General features: G+C 36.7%; 1 protein-coding gene across 5 annotated transcripts in view; it reads left to right on the top strand.

The window, feature by feature from the left end:
* Positions 1 to 24,388, top strand: part of Kmt2e (lysine methyltransferase 2E (inactive)) — a 70,683-nt gene that overhangs the window by 9,033 nt on the left and 37,262 nt on the right. For 4 of the 5 annotated variants that reach the window (XM_052173061.1, XM_052173060.1, XM_052173062.1 and 1 more), the window contains exons 2-5: positions 6,649 to 6,833; positions 18,771 to 18,885; positions 20,542 to 20,771; positions 24,074 to 24,154. In XM_052173061.1, the coding sequence (XP_052029021.1) occupies positions 6,763 to 6,833; positions 18,771 to 18,885; positions 20,542 to 20,771; positions 24,074 to 24,154 (497 nt within the window). In that variant the 5' untranslated portion in view covers positions 6,649 to 6,762. Of the gene's footprint in view, positions 1 to 3,338; positions 3,412 to 6,648; positions 6,834 to 18,770; positions 18,886 to 20,541; positions 20,772 to 24,073; positions 24,155 to 24,388 lie in introns of all 5 variants that reach the window. The other variant, XM_052173059.1, reaches the window with a different exon arrangement.

The raw sequence follows: 24,388 nt of genomic DNA, 5'->3' as shown, positions 1-24,388 counted from the left end.
CATGGAATTCTGTTTTTAAAAAATGGAATGAAAGAAAGAAAAACCAAATTTAAAAAACAAAGCAGATGTGGTAGTACACCTTAATCCCAGCACTGGGGAGCTAGGGGCAGGCAGATGTCTGTGAGTTTGAGGCCAGCCTGGTCTACATAGAGTTCCAAGACAGGGAGAACTACAAAGAAAGACCATGCCTCAAAAATAAGTAAATTAATAAATTACTCAAAGAATGGAAGGAAGTGTGTGTAAAAGGAAGTTGCACTTTGAAGGTTTCGTTTGTAAAATAATGGCAATTATTTCAGTGGAGTAGAAGATTGAGGATAGAAAACCAGTTAGAAGAAATGGTTGTTGACTTCAAGGATGAGATTAACATTGGAGTGAAGTGAGCCTTCACTGAGTGCCCAGCTCCATCGTAGCACTTCTTTGTGGCAGCTATTTTATGTTTTAGCAGCACTGAGTTCATATTTGTCTAATGTTTACAAGGATGAGAGAAGGAAGTTGTGGTTTAGTTAACTGGATATTTTAGCCACCAAACTCAAGGCTGTGAGGGCAAATGCATATATCTCTCAGGTTTTTTTGTTTGTTTTTTAACAGTGAGGTGAAGTTAATGATATCTCATAAGTGTCTCAAAATAATGTGACAAAATATGAACAGGTCTTTCAGATATATAAGTGATATATTCATTGAGAAGCTAAGAATGTTGAGAAGATTGTGTGAAACAGGTTTCATAACTGGAATAGTCTTATGGAATAATATTGTTAGGGTGTTAAACATTTTTATGTTTGAAAGTGGAGAAGGCTCATGTGTATCTGCAAGTTTAGTATTTGTCTTTATTGGGGATGGGAGAGAAAAGCAACTATAAAGGAGAACTTTAGAAAATTAGCAGAATGACTGCCCCCCCCCCAAAAAAAACCCAAAACCCAAAACCCTGGTATTCCCAAAGGATTTATATATTAGACTATTATTAGTAATATTAATAGTATAGTGCCAGGGTAACCTGATAGATTATCAAGATTATCAAGTAACTTGACTAAGCCGTGTGTGTGTGTGTGTGTGTGTGTGTGTGTGTGTCCAGGTTGTCTGTGGAGATCAGAAGAGACTGTTGTGTCCAATTGGCTGGATTTACAGGGAGTTGTGAGTTACTTGAGTGAACTCTAGGAACTGAACTTGGGTTCTCTGCAAGATGAGCAAGTGCTACTCCAAATTACCTGTTTAACCTCTTGTTGTATTTTAACTGAATTAGGAGGATGTACAGATATCTGGACATTCTCCCACCATCCTTTTTTAGCCACAGAGATAAAAAAACAAGGCATGGATGGTTACAATCTGCACTAACAGCAGTTTTTTTGTAGCCCAGTCTTGGGTACTAAGATTATAGGCATTCACTACCCCTGTTTTATGGGTGCTGGGGATTAAATGACCTTTGTGCAAGGGGAGTACTCTGTTGAGCTACATGCAGCCCCAGTCCCAGCCCTTTGCTAAAACCAGAAGTTTTAACTTCACTTTGCCCTTAACAGATCTTGAAAGCAGCCTCAGTCTTCCAGTTGTTTCGTTTTGTTTTGTTTTTAATTAAGAAAATATTCACATTAACAGAACTGTTCAGGTCGATACTGGAAAACATTAGAAAAAGTATAGAAGATTAAAACTTATTCATTTTAGAATTTAAACTTTTATTTCTATTTCTGTCTCTGTTTTTCTCTGTTGTTTTTCTCTCGTGTGGGTGCCTGGTAGAGCCCAGAGAAGGTGTTGGATCCCTGGTACTAGTGTTAACAGGTGGTGTGAGATGCCTGCTGTGGATGCTGGGATCTGAGTTAGGAGCGCAGAAAGAGCTGAGAGGCCTCTTAGCCACCGACTCCTCTCCCCAGCCCTTCATTTTTTTTTTTTAACCAAAATTTTAATTTCAAGATAATTATAGATTCTATAAGTAGTTGTAAAAAAGGATACAGGGAGTTTTCCTTTCTCCTTTATTGACATTGCTAACATCTTAACATCAGTGGTAACATCTTACAAAATTGTGATATAGTGTGAGAACCAGAATCCTGAGCTTGAATAATACAGCCAGAGCACTGACGTTGATCTGGCTCCCGTTTGATTCAGAGTCCCCGTTTTACTTGTACTCCTTTGTTGTCTGCAGTTCTTACTACCTTTTTCCACCATAGCAGTTACAGAAAAATCCTATCACAAGGATGCTTGGTATTTCCCTCTTATGTAACTGTGCCCACTTCTCTCCTCCCCCTACGTATCTGTTCTCCATTTCTATAATCTATTATTTTAAGAATGTTATATAAATGAAATTTCACAGTATGTAATCTTTTGGAACTGAATTTTAAATATTATTTTTAGACTTAATTATGTGTTAAGGGTGGGGCCTCAGTTTTGCATATGTGTGTGTGGGTGACCAAAGAGACCAGAGATGTCAGATCCCACTGGGAGCTCTCGTTATAGATAGTTGTGACATAGATGGTGAAGATTAAACTTGGGTCTTTATAAATATGTGCTTTTAACTGCTGACCAATGCAGTTCTTTACTTTGTTAGGGAGGGTCCTACTCTGTACTTTATGCTAACTTTGAATTCAGGAAAATCCTTCTGTCTCAGCCTCCTGAGTGCTGAGTTACCGTGTCTAGGAATAAGACTGACTCTGAAAACTTAGCACGATCCCCTTCAGATTCTTCCAGCTTGATGCATGTGTATTTCAATAGATAATTGCTTTGTATTGTTGAAAATGTCTAGCATAATGTTTTCTTTACATTTGGAAGCTATGTCATAGACTATGCAATTTCAGATTTTTTTCCTTGTCTTTCCCCAGCCCCCAAGACAGGATCTTATGTATAGCAGGCCAGCCTTGAACTCACTATGTAGTCAAGGACGACCTTTTTGACCCTTTTGATTACAGTACAGGACTGTACCACCAGACCTGGTTTAAGTGCTGAGGAGGTCAAGCCTGGACTACCTTTCTGCCAGGCAAGCACTCCGCTGGGCTAGAGTCTCAGCCATTGTCTCTGGGCATGACCTTAAAAGTAGGCTCCTTGGTCTTGCTAGGTTTTCCAGTAGACTAGTGTGTGTGAGTGTGTGTGTGTGTGTGTGTGTGTGTGTGTGTGTGTTTTGTTCTTACTTTTATTTTGTTTTTGTTTATAAGTGATTTCCCAGGTGATTTTTTTTCAGTTTTATTTGGCATTTAATTATTACCTTTGCTGTGCTTATATTCATTTGTATTTAAAAATAAGAATGAATTGGTTTTTGTAAGTTTTGCTGCTTTCTTTGAGGGTACCATTTCAGTCAGAAGTACCTCGAACATATACCATTTAACATTAGCTCAACACTCCTATGTTCACTTGGTTTCTAGGTCTATTCTGGATAGCAGGTTTTGTGAAGACATTTATTCTTTCTTGGACCTCAGATTTCCCAGACATCTCATGGTATTTCCTTTTATATTATTATTTATTGGCTGCTATTTATTCTCCATGTATTTTGTACATATCTGACTGGCCAGTTGGTAATACTGGGTTTTTTTAACTCCTGTCTGAAAGTTTGGAGTGTTTGGATTATGTTGAAATTCTCTATTCTCTTTTATTCCTGTGACAAGAAGATGATTTCTTACTACATTTATCTCCCTCTCCTCTTCCCCACTCTTGTCTGTCTCTTTTCTCTGACACTTTTGATTGATTACAAAGCCTTGCGCAGGTTAGGCAAGTGGTCTCTCACTTCTGGCTTTTTATATTTCAAGACAAAATCTCCTTACAATGTAATTCAAGCAGGTTTTGAATTCCCTATGTAGTCCAAACTGACCTCACATTCATGGTCCTCATGCCTTGGCTTCCCCTCTAGTGAGATTACCATTACACTCTGGTGCGTGCTTGCGTGCGTGCGTGCGTGTCTGTGTGTCTGTGTGTGCGCGCACATGCGTGCGTGTACGCGCGCACAATCTTTGTTTATTTTGGCCTGAAACTTGGAATAGTCCTGCCTCAGCTTCCTGCATGCCAGGATTACCCATGTAAGACATCATACCAAATTTTCATCCTGAAAAGACCATTTTAGAGATAATGATTTGACCCTAATGAAGTTACATTTTTTATTATCAACTGATTTTTCAGCAGTATGAATTTTCTGGCTTAAACTGATAGAGATAGTGAAATAGTTGCATTTTATAGTCTCATGACTGGATTGCTGAGATCTTCTCTTTAGAATGAGGCTAGGTCTATAGTTCTGTTTCATGTGTGATCACATGTTTTTCTCCTGAACATGAGTGTTTTTAGAGAGATGCAGTTCTAGGTATGTCGTGTAGTTTTTGCAGTTCTTCTGTGTAGGCTGATAGTTCATTTGGTTCATAAGGGCAGAGTTGCAGTTCCATCCCACCTTCTCTAATTCATTCACCACCGTAGAACATACCACTGTGTTCCAGACACAGCAAGAGCAACACAGATGGGAACCATTGCTTGAAAGAGGCTAATTACAAGCTTGGTATTACTGTTTGTTTATTTTCACTATTATTTAGAATGATCATGTGTATTTAGCGAAGATTATATATTGATATTTAAAATAACATACTATTAATTATAAATCAAATACATCATTCTAGATGAGAAATATTACTCAACTAAATTAAAATTATGCATAATAACTTGATTTCTGCTTTCTACTTCTTGACTCTAGTAAACGGTTGTATATTACGTGCTTTTTTTTTGCTCATAAAATGTTATAATTTATTGTGCTAGTTAACTATAGCATTATGAAGTAACTTTAATAAGGTCTTAGGTATAGAAAAGAAGGTAGGACAATACTTTCCTCTATTCAGTTGGCTTTTATTGTGAGGAGAGTCTTCAACTGTAAAGCAAATGAGAAAACACAGGGTGACCTTATTTTCAGTCTTTTAGAGGTGTCTCTTTAAACAAGAATGAATATTTGTGTATCCATACAGTGTTTTCTGATGGAATAAGAACAGTTCTTGTTTGTGGTTATCAGTTTTCTCTTATGTATGAAATGCTTGTGACCAGAGATCTTACACATTTTGAATACTTTCAGATTTGCAGTATTTACAAATTGAGCATCCCTAATCAAGAAAATTTGAAAATTTGAGTATATGTTATAGCATTTGAGATTTTTAAAGTTAGGAATGTATAGCCTGTACTACACTATATTCATTAGGTCATATTCTTCCCAGAACTCTGATTTTAAATTCCTATTTTGTAAAAAAGGAAACTGATACTAGAGAGGCTAAATGACCTGTTTAGTCTCACACATCAAGTAACTGGTAGAGGCGGGCCCCAGTGTTTTTAATTTTAGCTGGTTGCCTCTATCGGATCTGTTATTGATGTTGTTTTGTTTTAAGCTGGGCATCACTCAGTGTGTTCCAGGATAGTCTCCAACACTCATAGGCAGTTCAGCCTTAGGTTCAAGTAGAGGGAGAGTCCTACCACATGTACTAGTGCCATATCTTGTTACTTTTATATTACAACAATTTGAAATCAGGTAGCTTTCTTCCAGTTACACATGATTTAAAAGTGTGAACAAATTTTTCTATAAAATCACTTTCAAACTAATCACTTTCTTTCCCTTCAGAATTTACATCATTTATGACATGAAAATTAGAGCAAGGTATGCTGAAGCTTTCTGGAAAAGAGAGGGAAATGTAAGAACTGCCATTTGAGGACAGCTCCTTCTCTGTTTCCCAGCCATGACATTACAAGGACCAGGAAAATTTATAGGATTGTCTGTTTTGTTCTTAACTTGAATCATGTCATTATTGAACAGACTTTGAGTAGATATTTCATAAATAATACATGTAACAAGTACAATGGAGTGAATTTAGATTAGAAAATTTGATGTTGAAGCTCAGAATCTTTTATTCTTATAAATTTGTGGGGTTTTTGTCACTGTTTTCTCTACTAATTAATCATATTAATTTGAATAACTTAATCTTTCCTAGGTTTAGTTTTGTGCCTTAGAGGTAAAATTGAGATACCTACCTTGGAATTTTTTTTTTTTTAATTTAACTCTGGTTGACCTTGAACTTGCTATATAGACTAGACTGGCCTTGAATTCACAGAGCTATATCTGCCTCTGCTTCCTGAGTACTGTGATTAAAAGTGTGTGTCACCTTGCCCAGCTTCCTACGATGGAATTTTGAAGATTAAATAAACCACTCATATAGAAACTTAATTTGGTGCATAGTGCTCAATTTGTAAATATATTGTTAGATCACTACCAAAAAAGCTTGGTTTTGGATACTTGTACTATAAGAAATTTCATTTTGACTTTCGAAGCAAACATTGTTTGCCAGCCATTCACCATCTAGTGTGTTTTAGTAATCTTTGTGACATTTTAGTTTCATTCTCTAGAGAACAGTAGATTCAGAACATTTTTGTTTTCTTTCTTACCTTAATGTGCTGGAATTGAACCCAGGCCCTCAAGCATGCCAAGCACACATTCTCAGCTGAGCTCAGCTTCCAGAAACTTCTTTTGATCATAAGTATGCAGCATAATTCCAGGAAGAAAATAAACAGCTACTCTATGAACACTTTTATTTTACATTTGTATTAGGACCTTAGTAAAGAATGCTTTCTCCGATGTTTACCATTGCTTCAGGATAACTGGTTTCTGGTGTACTTTGCTAGTTAGATGGCTCTTAACTCTTTTGTTTCCATTTCTTCAAACAGGGTTTGTGGATGCACTTAGATGTTTGCAATGAGCACTGTGGCTGGCATGCCCCAGTATTCTGGATACCAATGCATAGGACTCCATAGTAATCGAATTTACCAGAGGCGAACGTCATGAGCATAGCGATCCCATTGGGGGTTGATACAACAGAAACATCCTGCTTGGAAATGGCTGCAGGCTCAGAGTAAGTATTTAAATACAGGTATTTTAGACAGGGAAAGGCAAAGTATTTCATGCAGCTGTCACATCCAAATAGTGTTTATGTGCATATGTCATTTTGTATTCTTGGCTAAGACAGCAGAAATTAAAAGGGCAATGTTCCTTTAAGATTACTTTTATAAATAATCTTTGCCCCAAAATTTTGCCTTTTGGAAATTTGTTTTTTGTATTTTCTACTTCTTCAGTACTTCTCCATTTCAAGAAAATGGTTTTTCTTTTGTGTTACATAAAAGTATATGTTCCTTAGGCATAATTTTCCCTGAGAAGATAAACACAGTAAAATGGTATTTTTTTTTCTTGAAACCACCAGAATTTTTATAGTTTAATTATCAAACTTTTAAACTCTCCTTTTTCACATAAAACCTTGAGCTTGAAAAGACAGGTAACATTTATTTCCTGTTTCAAAGAAAAACATTTTTATATTGTTTCCCTAATTTAGTATTTAAAACATAACTACCATGTTGCTGTCTTTTCATTTTCAACTCACTGTCCAAAGACCAAAGTATTACTTTGTAAGATGCCAGATGCTGGTGGGTAATGTGGATACATGTCCGTAACCCTCAGCTATTTGGTACTCAGGACGATTGCCTGGTCCAGCCTGGGCTACTTAGCTAGACACTGTCTCAAAACAACGAGGTCAAGGAAATGTGTGCGTGATTCTACTTTCCTGCACATTTCTTTAATAACTGCTTATGAACTGATTTTATTTCAAAATAAGTACTTCTCCTTTTTTTATTATACCCATGTAGTAAATATAGAATTTTAAATTGTTTTATTTTAAAGATTGGATCTCTAAAATACAATCACTAATAAGCTAAAATATAGAAAGTACTCAGTTTTTAAAGTATTAATATTAGATCAAATTTTATGAGCCCAAAGATTTGTTGCATTAGGTAGAGTTATTATGCCAGTCAGACTCTGGGAACAAAGGATTTTATAAACTCTGGTATCTCCATTCCCAGTAATATCCCAGGATCTCTCAAACAAGTGTCATTCCATTAAGTCCATTCTTTTGTATACTGACAACACTGTGCTTAGAAAAAATTGTCATCTCATTTTGTTTTCTTGCATTTTGCTTATTTCCTATTACATTGCGTAAAATTTTGCTCTTAACCTTTGGACTAAATATAATTTTTTAACCCTTTAAGAATAATTGATTAGTCAGGATAGACTGTTGATCTATTAGTGATCTATTCGAGATATCTACTACAATAAGATTTTGTTTCATAGCATCAGCTGGCTGGACCACCCAGTGCTCCCAGGGACTAGACCACCAACCAAGGAGTGTACAGGGAGGGGTCCTAGGTACATATATAGATAGCAGAGGATGGCCTTGTCTGGTGTCGGTGATGCCCCAGCGTAGAGGGATGCTGGAGGGGTGGGGCAGGAGAGTGTTAGGTGGGGGAGCATCCTCATAGAGGCTACTGGGAGGGAAGAAAGGGAGATTGTGGGATGGAGAGCTTGTGAAGGGGTAACCAGGAAGTGGGATATCATTTAAATGTAAACGAATGGAATGTTTAATTTAAAAAAGATTTTATTTTATGAGCTTAAGTTTCTTTAAAAAAAAGTACTTGAGTGCTTGATTCGGCAGCATATTTACTAAAAAAAAAGTACTTGAAAATATTTTGTCGTCACATTTAAATAAAGTCATTCTTTTATAAAGTAACTTAAAAACTGGGTATCATGACACAGGCCTGATATAACCCAGCACTCAGGAAGGTAGGGGTAAGAGGATTTCTGTAAATTCAAGGCCAACTTAATTTACATAGTTCCAGGCCAGTCAGTATTCCATAGGGAGAAGTATTCCAAAGGATTCAAACAAGCAAACGAAATCTAAAGGAACAAAAAGTACTACACCTTTTTGTAAGAATTACTTTATGTGTGGTTGCTGTGTTTTGTATGCACATCATATGCTTGCATGAGCCTTGGGATATCAGAAGTGGGGATATGATCTTAAACTGGACTTAGAGGCTGGTGGTGTGCACCTCCATATGAATACTGTGAACCAAACCTGTGTCCAGTAAGTGCTCTTCACTACTGAACCATTTTTCAACTCCAGCGTTTACTATGCATAATATTAATACTAATATTAATATTAACAAAAGCAGTGCTTAGGTTTTGGTGACTAGAAACAAAGTTGAAGCCAAGCTACTCAGGGCTTGTTACCAGTCAAAGTGCACAGTCACAGAACATAGTGATAGTCTTGGCTTTCCTACTGCTTCCTGACATAACTCTTGATCCAGATTTTATAAATAGAAAAAGTAACACTATTTTTAAAGGAAAAATGTAACTAGATATAAATAGCAATTTTTAAAAAGCCTGATCAGCAATAATTTTTTAAACTAAGAAGATATAATTCCCCACTTAGCTCTTTAACTAGCTGTATGTTTGTAAGTGCAGACAGAATAATTTTATAGAAATATAGACAACTTGAGACAGCATATACTGAATCATTAAAGCATCCCATATAAGCTGTGTGAAAAATTTTTTTAGAGACTATGGTTACAAAAGTAAAATATAAAATGTAACCTATTGTTGATAGTATTTTGTTGGGAAGTCAGAACATCAGACCAGAGTTGTTAAATAGCAACTTAATGTCAGTCACATGTATAACATCAATTTTTTCCTAGTTGTTTTTAAGATTTATTTATTTTAGGTAAACGAGTGCTCTATCTGTATATACACTTGCCAGAAGAGGGCATCAGATCCCAGGATAAGCCGTTATGAGGATCCATGCGGTTGCTGGGACCTCTGGAAGAGCAGAGCCATCTCTCTAACCCATTTTTTGTTTTGTTTTTCCTTTTCTTTGTTTGAGGCAAGTGTTTCTTTATGTAACTTTTGTTGTCCTGAGAACTTGCTGTGTAGATAGACAAGGCTAGCTTTGAACTGAGTTCTGAGATCAAAGATATGTACCATAATACTTGGTAAGAATTCATTGGTTTCTAAATATTTATATATTTGTTATATATTTTTCTTAATATATCTAAAATATTATTTTAACACCTAGCATAAAACTATTATTGAGATATTTATCCCTTTTATTATCCTGTTTTTGAACTCTTGCAGATTTTGTTCTTATAACACATGCCAACTCAAAAGAGCCATACTTAAAAAATTCATTAGCATTTTGTGTCTAGTGACTACAGTACTAATACATAAAGCAGCTCTAGACAACTAAGATGAGAAATCTCAGAGAAGAGAGAATAGGTTAGTTAGAGAGGCTCTGACTGCTGGGCTATAATAGTCCATTCTAGTCCTTTGTACATGAAAGTTAAGATGGGTCTCCTTTTGTTACAGAGTGGAGAAACCAAAGAGCAAACAAGTAGTGGCATAAACGCTTGATGATGCGTGTGGTTTTAGGCTTTTCCTGTTACAGCACTATTAGTAATAGTAGAGCAGTGATGTATGTAATGTAGGTGTTGTGTTTTGTCAAGATGTGTGCATATAGGAGCTTCTGTTCTAGCAGTGGTAAATTCAGTACAATAAATTACTGAGTAGGGCAGGAGAGATAACTCATCAGCTAAGTGCACTGGCTGCTCTTCCAGGGGCCCTGAGTTCAATTCCCAGCAACCCATGGTGGCTCACAACCTCTTCTGTTGTGTCTGAAGACAGCTACAGTGTACTCATATATATGAATAAATCTTTAAAAAAATTATTGCCTAGGTTTGTCTGTCTTGTAACAAGACAGAAAGTTGAACAAAATAGAGAAGTTTTCAGAGTTTTATTAGAATTTCATTTTATGTGTTTATTTTTGGTGTTCAGGGCAGGTGTTTTTCTGTGTAGCTCTGGCTGTCCTGGATGGAACTTGTTCTGTAGACCAAGCCAGCTTCAAATTCAGAGAGCCATCTGACTCTTCATTCCAAGAGCTGGAATTAAAGGCCTATGCCACCACTGCCCAGCATTTTATTTATTTATTTTTTAATATTTTTTTACTTTTAGTTATATGTAGGTGTGTTTTTGAGCTTGCATGTGGGTATTTGCACATGAGGGAACTTGCCTGTAGATGCCAGAAACATCTGAGGCCTTGGAGGTGTAGTTACCGTGATTGAATCACCTGATGTGGGTGCTGGGAACTAAACTAAAGTCATCTAGAGAAAAAGCAAAAGCTATTGACTGCTAAGCCATCTCTCTAGCATATTTTATTTTATAATAGGATGTCTTGTGTTCTTTCTAGACTTATCTCTGTTACTCCAGCTATCTCAATTATGAATTTATTACATGAGCAAATAGATTGAAATTGGGGCCCAGAAGGGAGGTGCTCCTGGAGCTAGAAAGTAGGAAGAGGTACAAATGGGAAGGGTCCTATTGTTTCCCTCCTAGTGTTTACAAAAAGAAAAGTTACTTTTCCTCTTTAGAAACTGGAAATTTGATGACTAATATTGTCTTTTAATTACTGTTACTTAATTTTTTTCTGTGCTTCTTGTTAGAAATCGTAACAAGCTGTTACTTTTTTTTTCTTTTTTTTTTTTATTTATTGAAAAGGAAGTAAAGGAAAATAAAAATACTTTATGATAAAGTTAAAGATTTACATGGAAAATATTTCAGATAAACACGTTTACATTGATAATTTTCTTGGAAAATTAAAGAGTAAAGTGTCTTGTGTTCTTTCTAGACTTATCTCTGTTACTCCAGCTATCTCAATTATGAATTTATTACATGAGCAAATAGATTGAAATTGGGGCCCAGAAGGGAGGTGCTCCTGGAGCTAGAAAGTAGGAAGAGGTACAAATGGGAAGGGTCCTATTGTAACCCTAGGGTTAGGGTTAGGGTTAGGGTTAGGGTTAGGGTTAGGGTTAGGGTAGGTAGACATATAAAACATTGTTAAATTAATTGAAATATGGGATAGGGACATTTTATGATAGAATTGGAGATTTACATAGAATATATTTCTGATAAAATTGTACAAAAATGTAGAAAACTTTTTTTTAATGAACAGTTAAAAAAGATGATATGTGTGATTTAAAAATGAATTACTGGGCTGGAGAGATGGCTTAGCAGTTAAAAAGCACACTCTGTTCTTTCTTAGAACCCAAGTTTGGTCCCCAGTACCTACACTAGCGGCTTACAGCTACTCACAGACACATATATACAGAAATAAAAATAAGAAAAATCAATTTTATTTAAAAAGAAAATTACTCTGGAGGAAGACTCCTCATCCTGTGTCCAGTAATTCTGTCAAAACTGAATAATGTGACTAAGAACACTAAACCAAGTTAGCTAAGTTCTTTATGCCTTTTTCAGTCACTAATACACAGATGGAAGCTCTTATAGCCAAGAATTACTTTATAAGTTGTTTTCCTCATTTGCAAAAAAGAAGTTTGAAATCTTGGTAGATAAAACTTTCTTCAAATTTGAGATTCAAATTTCTTTTTTGTTTATGTTTTTGTTTTGTTTGTTTTTTGCTTTGTTTGTTTGCTTGCTTTGCTTTACTGACAGGGTTTCTCTGTATAGCCCTGGCTGTCCTAGAACTCACTCTGTAGACCAAATCGGCTTCGAACTCAGAAATCCACCTGCCTCTGCCTCCCAAGTGCTGGGATTACAGGCGTGCCCCACCGCTGCCCCGAAGTATATGACATTTCAGTGTCACTAGAGCCACCTGCTGACAGAATTCATTAATTTATTGGTGCCTGGATATTCTGAGTTGGAATAAAGCTACTAAAATGATTTGTCTACAATAAAATGTTTACAGTGTATTTTATCCACTTTCTATCAGTACTTAACTGTTTTTTGATTCTTTAAATTTTTTTCTTACATTTTCATTTATTTTGGGTGTTCAAATGTGTGGATGCACACATGCCATGGCATTTGTATAGAGTTCAGAGGATAACTTCTAGGAACTGGTTCTCTTCTGTTTTCCAACTTGAGTGCAGGGTGTGGGAACAAGTGCTTGCTGATCTGGAGGACCAGAGTTTGGTTTCCAGCACTCACATCTGCTGATAAGCCTATTACTATTTAATAACTTAAGAGTACTTACTGAAATTACTAATTCTTACTTAAATGTCTATATCACTAGGTATAATTATAATTAACATGCTAGTAACTTTTATAGGAATGGTGGGAATAATGTAGTTTAATGGGAGGAATTCTGCACCAATTTAAGAGATCTAGGCTTTCATATTTTTTGTTATTAAATATCATGTTGGGGCTGAAAAATAGCTTAGTAATTAAGAGCACTGGCTGTTCTTTCAGAGTACCTAACCTTGATTACCTTCACCAATTTCACAGCTTACAACTACAAATAACTCTAGTTCCAGGGGATCTCTTCTAGCCTCAGGTGCCAGGCATGCTCATGGTGCAGAGACATGTATGTAAATAAAATATCCATGGGGCACATTTAAGGCAAACCACAAAAACCTTCCATGTTTTTAGGACATCATTTTACAGATGTGAAAATTGAGACCCAGAGTTCTTATGTAGTATGATACCTAGAGCTAGAACTTGAGATTTTGTAACGCTTAGAACAGATTAGTAAAGACCTGAGATGGGACTCTGGTCTTTAAATATCTCCTAGGTAGGATCTGAACAACACCAGGAACAAAGAGACTGTTTCCCTGACTGGTCTTGTCTCACTATACCCAGTCCATACTGTTAGGATTCAGCGCCTAATCTTCCTGATAGCCTTGATAGCATTCTATCAGGAGTCCATTGCCACCAGTTCTAGACCAAGACAGTGGTTCTTTACTTTCAGTCTCCAAGGCATCTGAGAAAGGAAACTGCATCCTGAAACTCCTGTAGGGCCAGGTGCACACTGGCCTTCCCACACTCTCTAACAGTGACTCTAGCAGTGCGCCTTCTTCAGGCCCTAGTCCCAAGAGTCAGAGGTAAGCCTGTTGGCCCAACTGTGTTAACCCTTGACTTCATGTCATTTTATTTTTCATTTCTATAATTCCTTGGTCCCTTCTTCAAATGTAGATCTATACAGATTCTTGGAACCTTGCACACTTTCCTTTGTATTCGCTTTCTGACACATACAATTGAACTTTTTCTTTTAACAGTGCCACTGTCACATTGAATCTACTGCGTAGTCTTCTCATTTCAGGGAAGGAGTGGGGATGCTGTGGGCTATAGAGGCTGACTCTAGGGCCTCACTTGTGTCCTGTGTCACTGACTAGCAGCCGCAGCCCTATATTGCCTGGTTACATGGCAGAATTCTCCACCTTTGCTTTTATTTTCTATTATTGTAAAAACAAGTGTATTTTTTAAAAAATATACCTTTAGGTGTACAGTTTCAAGTGTCATTAAATCCATACAGGATATTGAAGAGCTGTCCCCAATTTCTAAATGTTTTCCTTAATCTAAACAAAAACTTCATTAGATATTAATTTTTCTTCCCTTCATTTATTCCCAACACCTTGTACATTGTATTTGGTTTCTGTCTCTGCCTATTCTAGGTCCCTCTTATATGCAGAATCATGAAATGCTTATTTTTTTGTGCCTGGCTTTTTTTTATTAGTGTGAATTTTAAAAGCCATGTGTGCACGGTTATGTAGTCATGAATGCAGCTGCCCTGCACAAGACAGGAGGGCAGCAGATCCCTCTGGAACTAGTTGTAGGTGCTTTTAAGCCAGCTGATGTAGGTGTTGAGAACCAAACTCTATTCTCCTGGAAGTAAGCATTCTTTTCTCCCCGTCTTCAAGTTGAAAAAATTGAATACTTAAAAAAAATTTTTTTTTAAATTTTTGAGATAAAATAAATAAATCATTTGTCCTTTCCATTTTCTCTCTCTACGCCCACCCACCTATCTCTTGCTCGCTTGAATTCATGGCCTCTTTTTGTTAATAGTTCTTAGAGAGAGAGAGAGAGAGAGAGAGAGAGAGAGAGAGAGAGAGAGAGAGAGAGAGAAAGTGAAGTACATAAATAGAACCTACTCAATGTATATAATGGTACTTGTATATATATTTTCAGGGCTGACCTTTTGCTATTGAATGATCAATCACTTGATGTGCTCTTTCTTAGGGAAGACTATTTCAACTGCTCTCAGCATCCTTAGCTGCCAATAGTTGTTTGTGTGAGATTGAAGCCCTTTGGTCTTCCCTCTATCAGTTTCGGCATGTTGTTGTCTCATTTAGCTCATGTTTAAGTATTAATCTTTGTGAGACTTCATGGTGTAGCTTCTGACCCTCTGGCTTCCAGCCTCTCCATGTCCTCTCCCTCAGTGTCCCTCAGCCTTACCTGGGGAGGCTTTGTAGATGTGCCCATTGCACCTGGGCTATACAGCTCTGCATGGGATCGCTTGGGTTTTTCTGTAGTGGTCTCTGCCTATTGTATAGGGAAGTTTCATTGATGGCGGGGGTTGGGGGGTGAGGACTGCACTTTTCTGTGGTATAAGAACAAATATTTAGGCCAGGTGGTGGTGCCACCCACGCCTGTAATCCCAGCACTCTGGGAGGCAGAGGTGGGCGGATTTCTGAGTTCGAGGCCAGCCTGGTCTACAGAGTGAGTTCCAGGACAGCCAGGGCTAAACAGAGAAACCCTGTCTCTAAAAAATCAAAAATCCAAAAAACCAAAAAAAAAAAAAAAAGAACAAATATTTAGAACATAGTTAGGGATTATGCTGCTTTAGTAAAGTGGTGGTTATACGTTCCCCTCCAAGATCTGTGACTTTACTATCCCTTTTTGCTGTTAGTTTGTTTAAATAATTTTTTTTAGTACATTTACTTATTTGTTGTTTGCTGGTGTATGTGTCTGAACTCCAATGCCACCATGCATCTGTAGAGATCAGAGACAGCTTTCAGGATCTGTTCTTACTCTACTTGTGGAATTGTACTCGTATTGTGAATCTTGACAAATTTCAATTCACTGACCCTAATGCAATTTATTGATGATACATTAATAGCCTAGGCATTCATGTGGATATATAAATTAGGTATACAAAACAGCAGCTGCTATAGACACAAAAGATGTTTTTGTTATTTTTCTTAGCCCTGCTGTTATGAAAGGCTTGTAATGTTTTAAGAGATTTTAGCAGGAAATTATTACAGCAGTTTGTTACTATTAGTTTTTACTCAACTATTATTCATATGCAAGTTTAGTAAGCCTTCTTAGATTTAATATTTTTCCTATTGAACATTGAAAAGATTTCTAGTTTCATGAATACTGATATAACAGACATGTTAAGTCAGTGGCCTGTGGAAGGAAGTGCTCTCTCCTGAGGAAGTTGCTTCCTTAGGATAAATCCCTCAAACTGGCACTGCTGAGATGGACGATGTGTTTTAAAACTTGGCAATCCCCTTGCCTCGGCCTCATGAGGGCTGATCTTTTTATTTTAATTAAATGCTGTATTATAGTTAAAGACAACCATTAAAAAATTGTCAACCAGGAGTAAAAAAGCACTTTCTGTTTAAGCCCAATAACCTGAGTTCTGTCCTCAAACCCCAGAGAGGAAGAAGAGAACTAAAAATCTAACCTCTGTATGTGCTGTGACCCATGAACAACTTGTATAGCACACATACACATTACACACACAATAATAATAAACATTTTAAAGGAATAAATGTTATCCAATATTTTTATAACATGTTTCCTTGTTTTCAAAGTTGCTTTTTGTGAGCCATCAAGATGACTTATTGTAACAGTGCTTGCTCCAAGTGTGATGGTCTTAGCTGGATTCTTAGAATCTACATGATGGAAGGAGAGAGCTGGCTTCCAAAAGGTGTTCTCTGATTTCTGTGTGTGCACCATGTTATCAAATGTGTATCACACATATACACAGTAAATAAGTAAATTTAAAGTTATTTTAAAAATCACTTGTAAGTAAAAATATTCAGCCCAGAGATCTGCTTAAACCCTTCTGCTTTCTTCCCTGGCCTTTCTTTCTTGTCATTATTGCAGCTGTATTTGAATTGTGGCATTCTGAAGTCTTTGGTTGTTTCACATACTTGAACTCATCTAAATTTATATGAAAACTTGATTTTATTTCATTAGCTACTCCAAATTAACAGTTTTACCCATATAGTTGAGTAGCAGTGTAATCTGATTACACACTTTAGCCACACTTCTTTCATATAGCTTTAATGATGGTATTGTAGATCATTGCTGAAGTTCAACTTTTTTTTTCCAAGTTAGGCAGACATGATGGCGTACATGATGAGATTACTCTGTCTGTAATGTTAGTATTTGGGAAGCGGAGGCAGGATTAGGAGTTCAAGGTGAGGCTTAGCTCCCCCTGGGATTATTACCCACCCCCACAAAAGAAGGAGGCAAGCATGGTGGGTGGGCCACTCCTGTCATCTTAATAGTCAAAAACCTGAGGCAAGAGGTAGGAAAAGATGGCTCAGTGGGTAAGAGCCCTGGATTCTTCCAGATGACCTGAATTCAAGTCCCAGTATCCACATGGTGGCTCACAGCTGTCAGTAACTCCAGTTCCAAGGAATCCATCCAACACCCTCACACCAGCCTATATGAAAGCGAAGTACCAATGCACAAAATAAAATAAATTATTGAAAAGAAACCGGAGGCAAATAAGTAATCATTATAAGAGTAAGGTGTGTGTGTGTGTGTGTGTGTGTGTGTGTGTGTGTGTGTGTGTGTGTATAATCTTAGTTTTTAAAATGTATTGATGTATTTATAACATAAAATTAGAAAGGGATACATGGAGTAATTGTTGACATGGTAGTAGAGGAAAATATAATATTTTGCATTTATAAGTACTTTTGTATTTAAATTTCACACATGAACATGTTCTAATTTTTGAAACTATGAAACAAATTTAACAGATACTAGTTTTCAGAGTACCCTGAACCTATTGGAGATTGTAATCTATAGCATGACTCAGCAATCTCATTTTGTGCCTCTTTCTGCTCATTCTGGCACACAGGGTCTTATGACATCATCCATTTGGTACTAACTTGAGCTTGTGTGAAGGTAGGCTAAGAAATTATTAACTGTGAAAGTTGTTTTTATCCTGCTGGTCTCAGGACCAATTAGGGAATTAGGAAGTAGGATAAAGATTGAAATAAAGGTACAGAAACAGATTGTCTTCTGGATTTGAAAAGGAGTGAATTGACCTTGGCTGTTGATCTATCATTATACTGATCAATAGCCATTAGATAAAATTGGGCAGGATTGAGGGGGGTGTCAGTATGAATAAAGAAATTGGGAAAATGTTACAGGTAAAATGCTAGGGCAAGGAGCTTTCAAAGCTGCAACAGTTTGGGGATTGCTACTCTCAGCACTATTAGTAGTTGGTTCATAACCATCACTTAACTCTTAGTAGGCCAGACCTAAATGCTACTGATTACACACAGCTGCTTGTATTTTTCAGGTATAAATCTGGTTCAGTGTAGGGTCCCTATTCTTAACTTACTGACATTTTCCAGAGTGTGTTCTGCCTCATCACATTCAACACATTATTTTGACCATTGAAATGCATACTTAACATTCAAGCCAGGTCTCTATAGACTCTGTCTTTTGTTTTACTTAAAACCATTTCTGTCACTCTGGTCACCCCTTTGCATGCTTCTTAATGACACTGGGTAGACGGCATAAAACTTGGTTTCTAATACTTTTGAGGTTTGTTTCTTTGTTTCATTGAGCAGTATTCTACTTGTAGCCCATGCTGGTACTGAACTGGATCCCTACCTCAGCTTTCCACAGTGCTGGGATTACGGCATATGCACCGGCATCCCCAGCACGAGACACTTTCTGAATGACAGGGAACTGGAATCGAACTTGGCATTAGGATATTTATCTTATTAAGTAAAACTTTGGTTAAGACACAGTCTGCATAGGATGAATCTACTCACAAGCTGTGCACATACTGTAAATAAACATTGTATTTGTTTTGACAATATTTTAGTATAAGCACTTGACCAATTTTAATAGATTAAGTAATTAAATAATTTTAATAGTTTAAACCAGAAAACTGAACGGAATTCTAATTAATGGAACTTCTTTCCCCTAGACCAGAATCCGTAGAAGCTAGCCCTGTGGTAGTTGAGAAATCCAACAGTTATCCCCACCAATTATACACCAGCAGCTCCCATCACTCACACAGTTATATTGGTTTGCCCTATGCGGTAAGTATCAAATATCTGTATTTGGATACAGATTGAACGTCTATAAAGCTGAAAGTTGAAAGTAGATATGTGTGGCATTGTGCTTAGTACTTAAAAAGCATAACTGGTTCATATTTTCTGTGTAATTAATGTTTGTATTTTAACCTAACAATGCTGTTAAGGGAATAAAATTCTGTGAAAGTCTTTAGTTATTTTTTTAAATTTATGTTGGTATTTTTTAACCTCAACCAAAAGACTGGATAAGGTTACATTGTACTATTTACTATTAATTCTAAATTATATAGTAATTAGTAAATTATGTAGTTAATTTTTCTAAAAGTTTATTTTTATCCTTTTTTGTTTTTGTTTTTTGAGACAGGGTCTTTGTATAGCCCTAGAACTATCTGTGTAGACCAGGATAACCTCAAACTCAAGAGATCTGCCTGCCTTTGCTTCCCCAATGCTGGAAAGGCACACACTTGGCTATTTTTTATTATTTTTAATTATGGTGTGTGTCTGCATGTGGGTATGTAGAGTATAAATGCTTAAGGAGGCATTTGGTTTGTCATCGCTGGAGTTACAGTAGGTCTGAGCAGCCTGCTGTGGTGCTGAGAGTGTAAGTAGGTGCTCTGGAAGAGCAGCATGTGTTCCCTCCCAACTGCTCCAGTTGGGTCCAGCTTATCGTTATATATCGCTTCATGTTGAATATATGGATTTAACATACATATATGTGATATATATATAATATGCACATATATTATATAATAGATCATTTAATCTTTAAAACAAACTCTTGAAAGGAACTTTTCATTCCTGTTTTACAGCTGAGAGGATAAAAACTTAATTCTCTTAATTTATTTCTTATTGAGGATCCTGTATATTTTGATTCAAAGAGTTGCAGGACTGGTGGATACATTTGTGATTACTAGGAAAGTAGAGTTATGAGAGATTATTTAGATGAGAATAAAAATTACCAGGAATGTAAAATCAAGTATTATATATTTTACAGTAATATTTTTCTACTTAACTACATTTGTCTGGGAGAATAGGGTTTGTACTGTGGGTCCTCTCCTTTGGTCACACAGGTCCAAGTGTTGAACTCTGGTTCTGGTTCTGGCTCTGTGGCAAGCACCTTTGCCTGCTGAACCATCTCTTTAGCCCAGGTCCTGCTAGTCTTTAGCTTTTCTATTCCTGGGGAGTTTGGGGTTTTTTTTTGTTTTTTTTTCGAGACAGGGTTTCTTTGTATAGCCCTGGCTGTCCTCTGTAGACCAGGATGGCCTCGGACTCAGAAATCCACCTGCCTCTGCCTCCCAGGGTGCTGGGATTACAGGTGTGCGCCACCACCACTTGGTGGGAGTTTGGGTTTTTTACCCTTATTCTCACATCATAGACTTGTTCTCTTCTTGAAAGTGGAACTGAACACAGGACTGGAAATGTAGTTTCTGCTGTGGGGGTGGGGGTGGGGAGAGGAAATGTCATTTGATGTGAAGGTGACTTTCATCTACTAGACAGTGACATTAACTTACCACTGTGATTTAATTATTAGTCTTATGTCATTATTTAACTGTATTAAGGAAGAAATGGACCGAGTTTATGTCATTAAGTATTGAAATTTTATTTGCCTAGTTTATGTCATTGAAATGTGTATGTTGTGCTGTTTTTTGTTCTTTTATTTAGGACCATAATTATGGTGCTCGTCCCCCTCCAACACCTCCGGCATCCCCTCCTCCATCAGGCCTCATTAGCAAAAACGAAGTAGGCATATTCACCACTCCTAATTTTGATGAAACTTCCAGTGCTACTACAATCAGCACATCTGAAGATGGAAGTTACGGTACTGATGTAACCAGGTGCATATGTGGTTTTACACATGATGACGGATACATGATCTGTTGTGACAAATGCAGGTAAGTATTTCACACCTTTAGTTCACACTTCTTAAATGCTTTTAACCTTTGGTTGTTAATTTGGAAATGCTACTTAGGTCACTTTTGAAGGAATTAATTCCTTTTTTAAGTAGGATGTCTGCCTCTATGCAGATGCAACTTATTTTCCTAGTTAAAAAAAAACCTCCCTTTTTTAAAAGAAGCTATTTTAGTGCTAGAGAGATGTATCAGCTGTAACTAATCTTGGAAAGAACCCAAGTTCAATTCCTAGCACCCACATGGGGCAGTTGAAAACCATGTGCAATTCCAGCTCCAGGGGGTCTGGCTTCCATTTCTCTCTCTCTCTCTCTCTCTCTCTCTCTCTCTCTCTCTCTCTCTCTCTCTCTCTCACACACACACACACACACACACACACACACAATATAAATAAATCTTTAAAAAAATAAGAAGTTGCTTTATAGTTTATTAGAAACCCCAGGGGGAAAAAAGAAATCCCTGTTATGAATTAAGCAATAATTAGTTTTGAACTATACTATAGGATCCTAATCGATATTTGATCTTATTTTCTCACAAACTTTGGCTTGAACCTTGCAGCACTCTGGAGTCTTCTTGAACCAGAGCCAGTCTCCCCTCCCCCAACCCTAGTTCAGCCACCAAGCATGGCCTCCTTCTTTAGAGAAAGTGATTGAGACAGGAAGTGGGGTTTCTTTCCTTCCTTCCCTCTTTCTTTCTTCCCTCTGCTTGCTTCTCTGTCTCTCTGTCTGTCTGCCCCCCCCACACACACACACACAGACACACACACACACACACTCTCTCTCTCTTTGTGGGAGAGGCTTTGTGAGAATGCAGATAGAACAATAGGATTTGAGCTTTAAAGTTACTAAGTTCATTCCCTGAATAGGATGGCTGGGTAGAAGGCAAGAAAGTCTTAAGGCTTCACAGAATTTCCTGGTCCTTAGGGCATAGCCTCATGATCTGATTTGATGTAGCATGGCCTTATAAATTCATATTTGAAAGTGAGTTAAACTGCTACTGAGAGCCAACTGCAAATTTTTTGTTTGTAAATTGTTCCAAAAATTAGATTAAATGATTAGCCTCTAAGTGTCATTGATAGAAATGTGTATTTCAGAAAGTTTATTTATCTCTGTTAATAAGTAGGAAATTAATTTAGAATGTGAAATTTGGTTTTCTTAGAAGATTGTAAATAATTTTATTTTAGTAATAACATGCTGTGGTGGTACCTTTAAAATTTAGAAACACATTCTCATTACCTGTGATATTTATTATAAGTAATGAGTGGTAAATTTATTGAGGAGGCAAATTTACAAAACTAAATGACTTTGGAGATGTATTCTCTGCTATATATTAGAAAATATCCATTCTTATTGTAGTCACTTATATAAAAGATCTCTTAATGTGATACATTTCTATGTAACAATATTTTTATTGAAAGCATAATCTAAGGTGTGGTGTTTCTTTTGGTCTAATTACTCATATTGACATATAATGGTTATCACTATTTGACATTCATGCAGATATCCTTAGGGTTTTTTGTTGTGTTGTTTATTTTTATAACTACCTATACACTCCAGAAGGTACAGTTTTTGGATTATTTTAGGTATTTGTCTTGAAGTGACTCTCTTACTATGACTTACTATCTGTCTGGGTCTATCACCCTACCTCCATTTATTTATTTATTTTTATTCAGCCTATTTTGTTCTCTGAGGACTGCTGTAATCTTTATTTTCCTTTGTTTACATTGCTTCTTCGTATTTTTTCCGTGTCCATATTTCCCACAATCACTGTTTTGACTTCTGACATCTAAAACACTGCTCTTTTATATTCTGGCTTTGCTTCTATTTCCTGTATAACATAATAACCTCATAAATTTAACATAATTTGTTATTTAAACCTTCTTGAGGAATCTTAGTTGAGAAGTAAAGAGTAACAATACCATTTAGTTTAGTACGTTTATATTAGAAGTGACACTGTAGGGCTGGGTGATGACTCCCTTGGTGGCTGCTCAGACCAGCAAGCTGAGTTTGTTCTCTAGGACCCACATGCAGAGAGAGAACCAACTTCAGAAACTGTTCTCTGACGTTCACACTTGGCTGTGGCATGTGCATGTTCAGACACTCATAATACATAAATGTAATTTTTAAAGTAGAAGATGATTATATATAAGAAATCAGTAGTGCTATTCCTTTTTCTTTTTAAGATTTCAATTTTGAGGTTAAACATTTTCAAATACAGTTTCAGGCACTTGAATTTTGTCAATAACAACATACTAGGAAGTTTACCTCATGCTTGTTTATATATATGTGTGTGTATGTATGTATGTGTATATATATATTATATATATATATATATATATATATATACAAATGGTTTTTCGAGACAGGGTTTCTCTGTATAGCCTGGACTGTCCTGGAACTCAGTCTGTAGATCAGGCTGGCCTTGAACTCAGAAATCCACCTGCCTCTGCCTCCCAAGTGCTGGGATTAAAGGTGTGTGCCACCACTGCTTAGCATGTCCATATATTTTATTCAAAATAGTTAAATTGAATTCCTTTCCAGTGGAATATCTATTTGATTCCTTGATGCCTTTGGAAATGCTATAGTTCTATTCTTTTTAAATATGAAATGTCTTTGTTATTCTTTTTGTTTCCTTAGCCTCCTGTTAATACTGTATGCCACCAAAATTGTGTTAACTTTAAATGTTCCTTTTCCCTGAGTTCACAAAAGGCACAGTCCTCTTTGTGTATATCGACCCCATTTTGCTCATTTTTTCATAGCTGATAAATGGTAAATTGTTTCAAGGACACATTTTATTCCTGTTTTCCCAGATTGTTGTCAGGCTGATTGGTTGTTTTGTTTTTGTTTGTTTTTTGTTTTTTGTTTTTTTTGTTTTGTTTTGTTTTTTCGAGACAGGGTTTCTCTGTGTAGCCCTGGCTGTCCTGGAGCTCACTCTGTAGACCAGGCTGGCCCCAAACTCAGAAATCTCTCACCTGTCTCTGCCTCCCAAGTGCTGGGATTAAAGGCGTGCGCCACCACCGCCCAGCTGTCAGGCTGATTATTATGTAAGGGCTTTAGTATGGACATCTTCAGGTTTTTAATTACCTTTTGCGTATTAAATTGCATTTGCTTTAGGAATTTAGTTTATGCATTTTGTAGTTGCCCTGTTTTTGCATCGCAAAAACATTTAGTGTGTGCTAAGCTTGAAGTAGATATTTCTTAAGTGATAATTCGATAGAATATTAAGTCATAGTTAATGGTTTCAATGCTTTCTGCTCTTTTTGTTATGTTTTGTTTTATCTTTTTAAGTGTTTGGCAACATATTGACTGCATGGGGATTGACAGGCAGCATATTCCTGATACATACCTATGTGAACGTTGTCAGCCCAGGTAAGTTATTACACCTGACAAGACTTTCAGTTAGCTCATTGAAATTTTTTTCATCTTCTAAGCGTTTGGTATGTTTTGGCAACATCATTAGAATTTGGTATGACTGAGCAGGTCTGCAGCACAGGCCATTTGGGCTGCTGAGGCAGGAGTACTGAAAAGCTCACGGTTTGGTAAAACAGTAGGTTCGAGTCCATTCAAGGTGACTTAGTGAGACCCTGCCTCAAAAAAGAAAAA

This window comes from Apodemus sylvaticus, chromosome 2 (genome assembly GCF_947179515.1).
Source record: "Apodemus sylvaticus chromosome 2, mApoSyl1.1, whole genome shotgun sequence".
Classification (NCBI taxonomy): domain Eukaryota; kingdom Metazoa; phylum Chordata; class Mammalia; order Rodentia; family Muridae; genus Apodemus; species Apodemus sylvaticus.
Note: the sequence above shows the minus strand (reverse complement) of the source record. Positions and strands in the feature narration are given on the sequence as shown.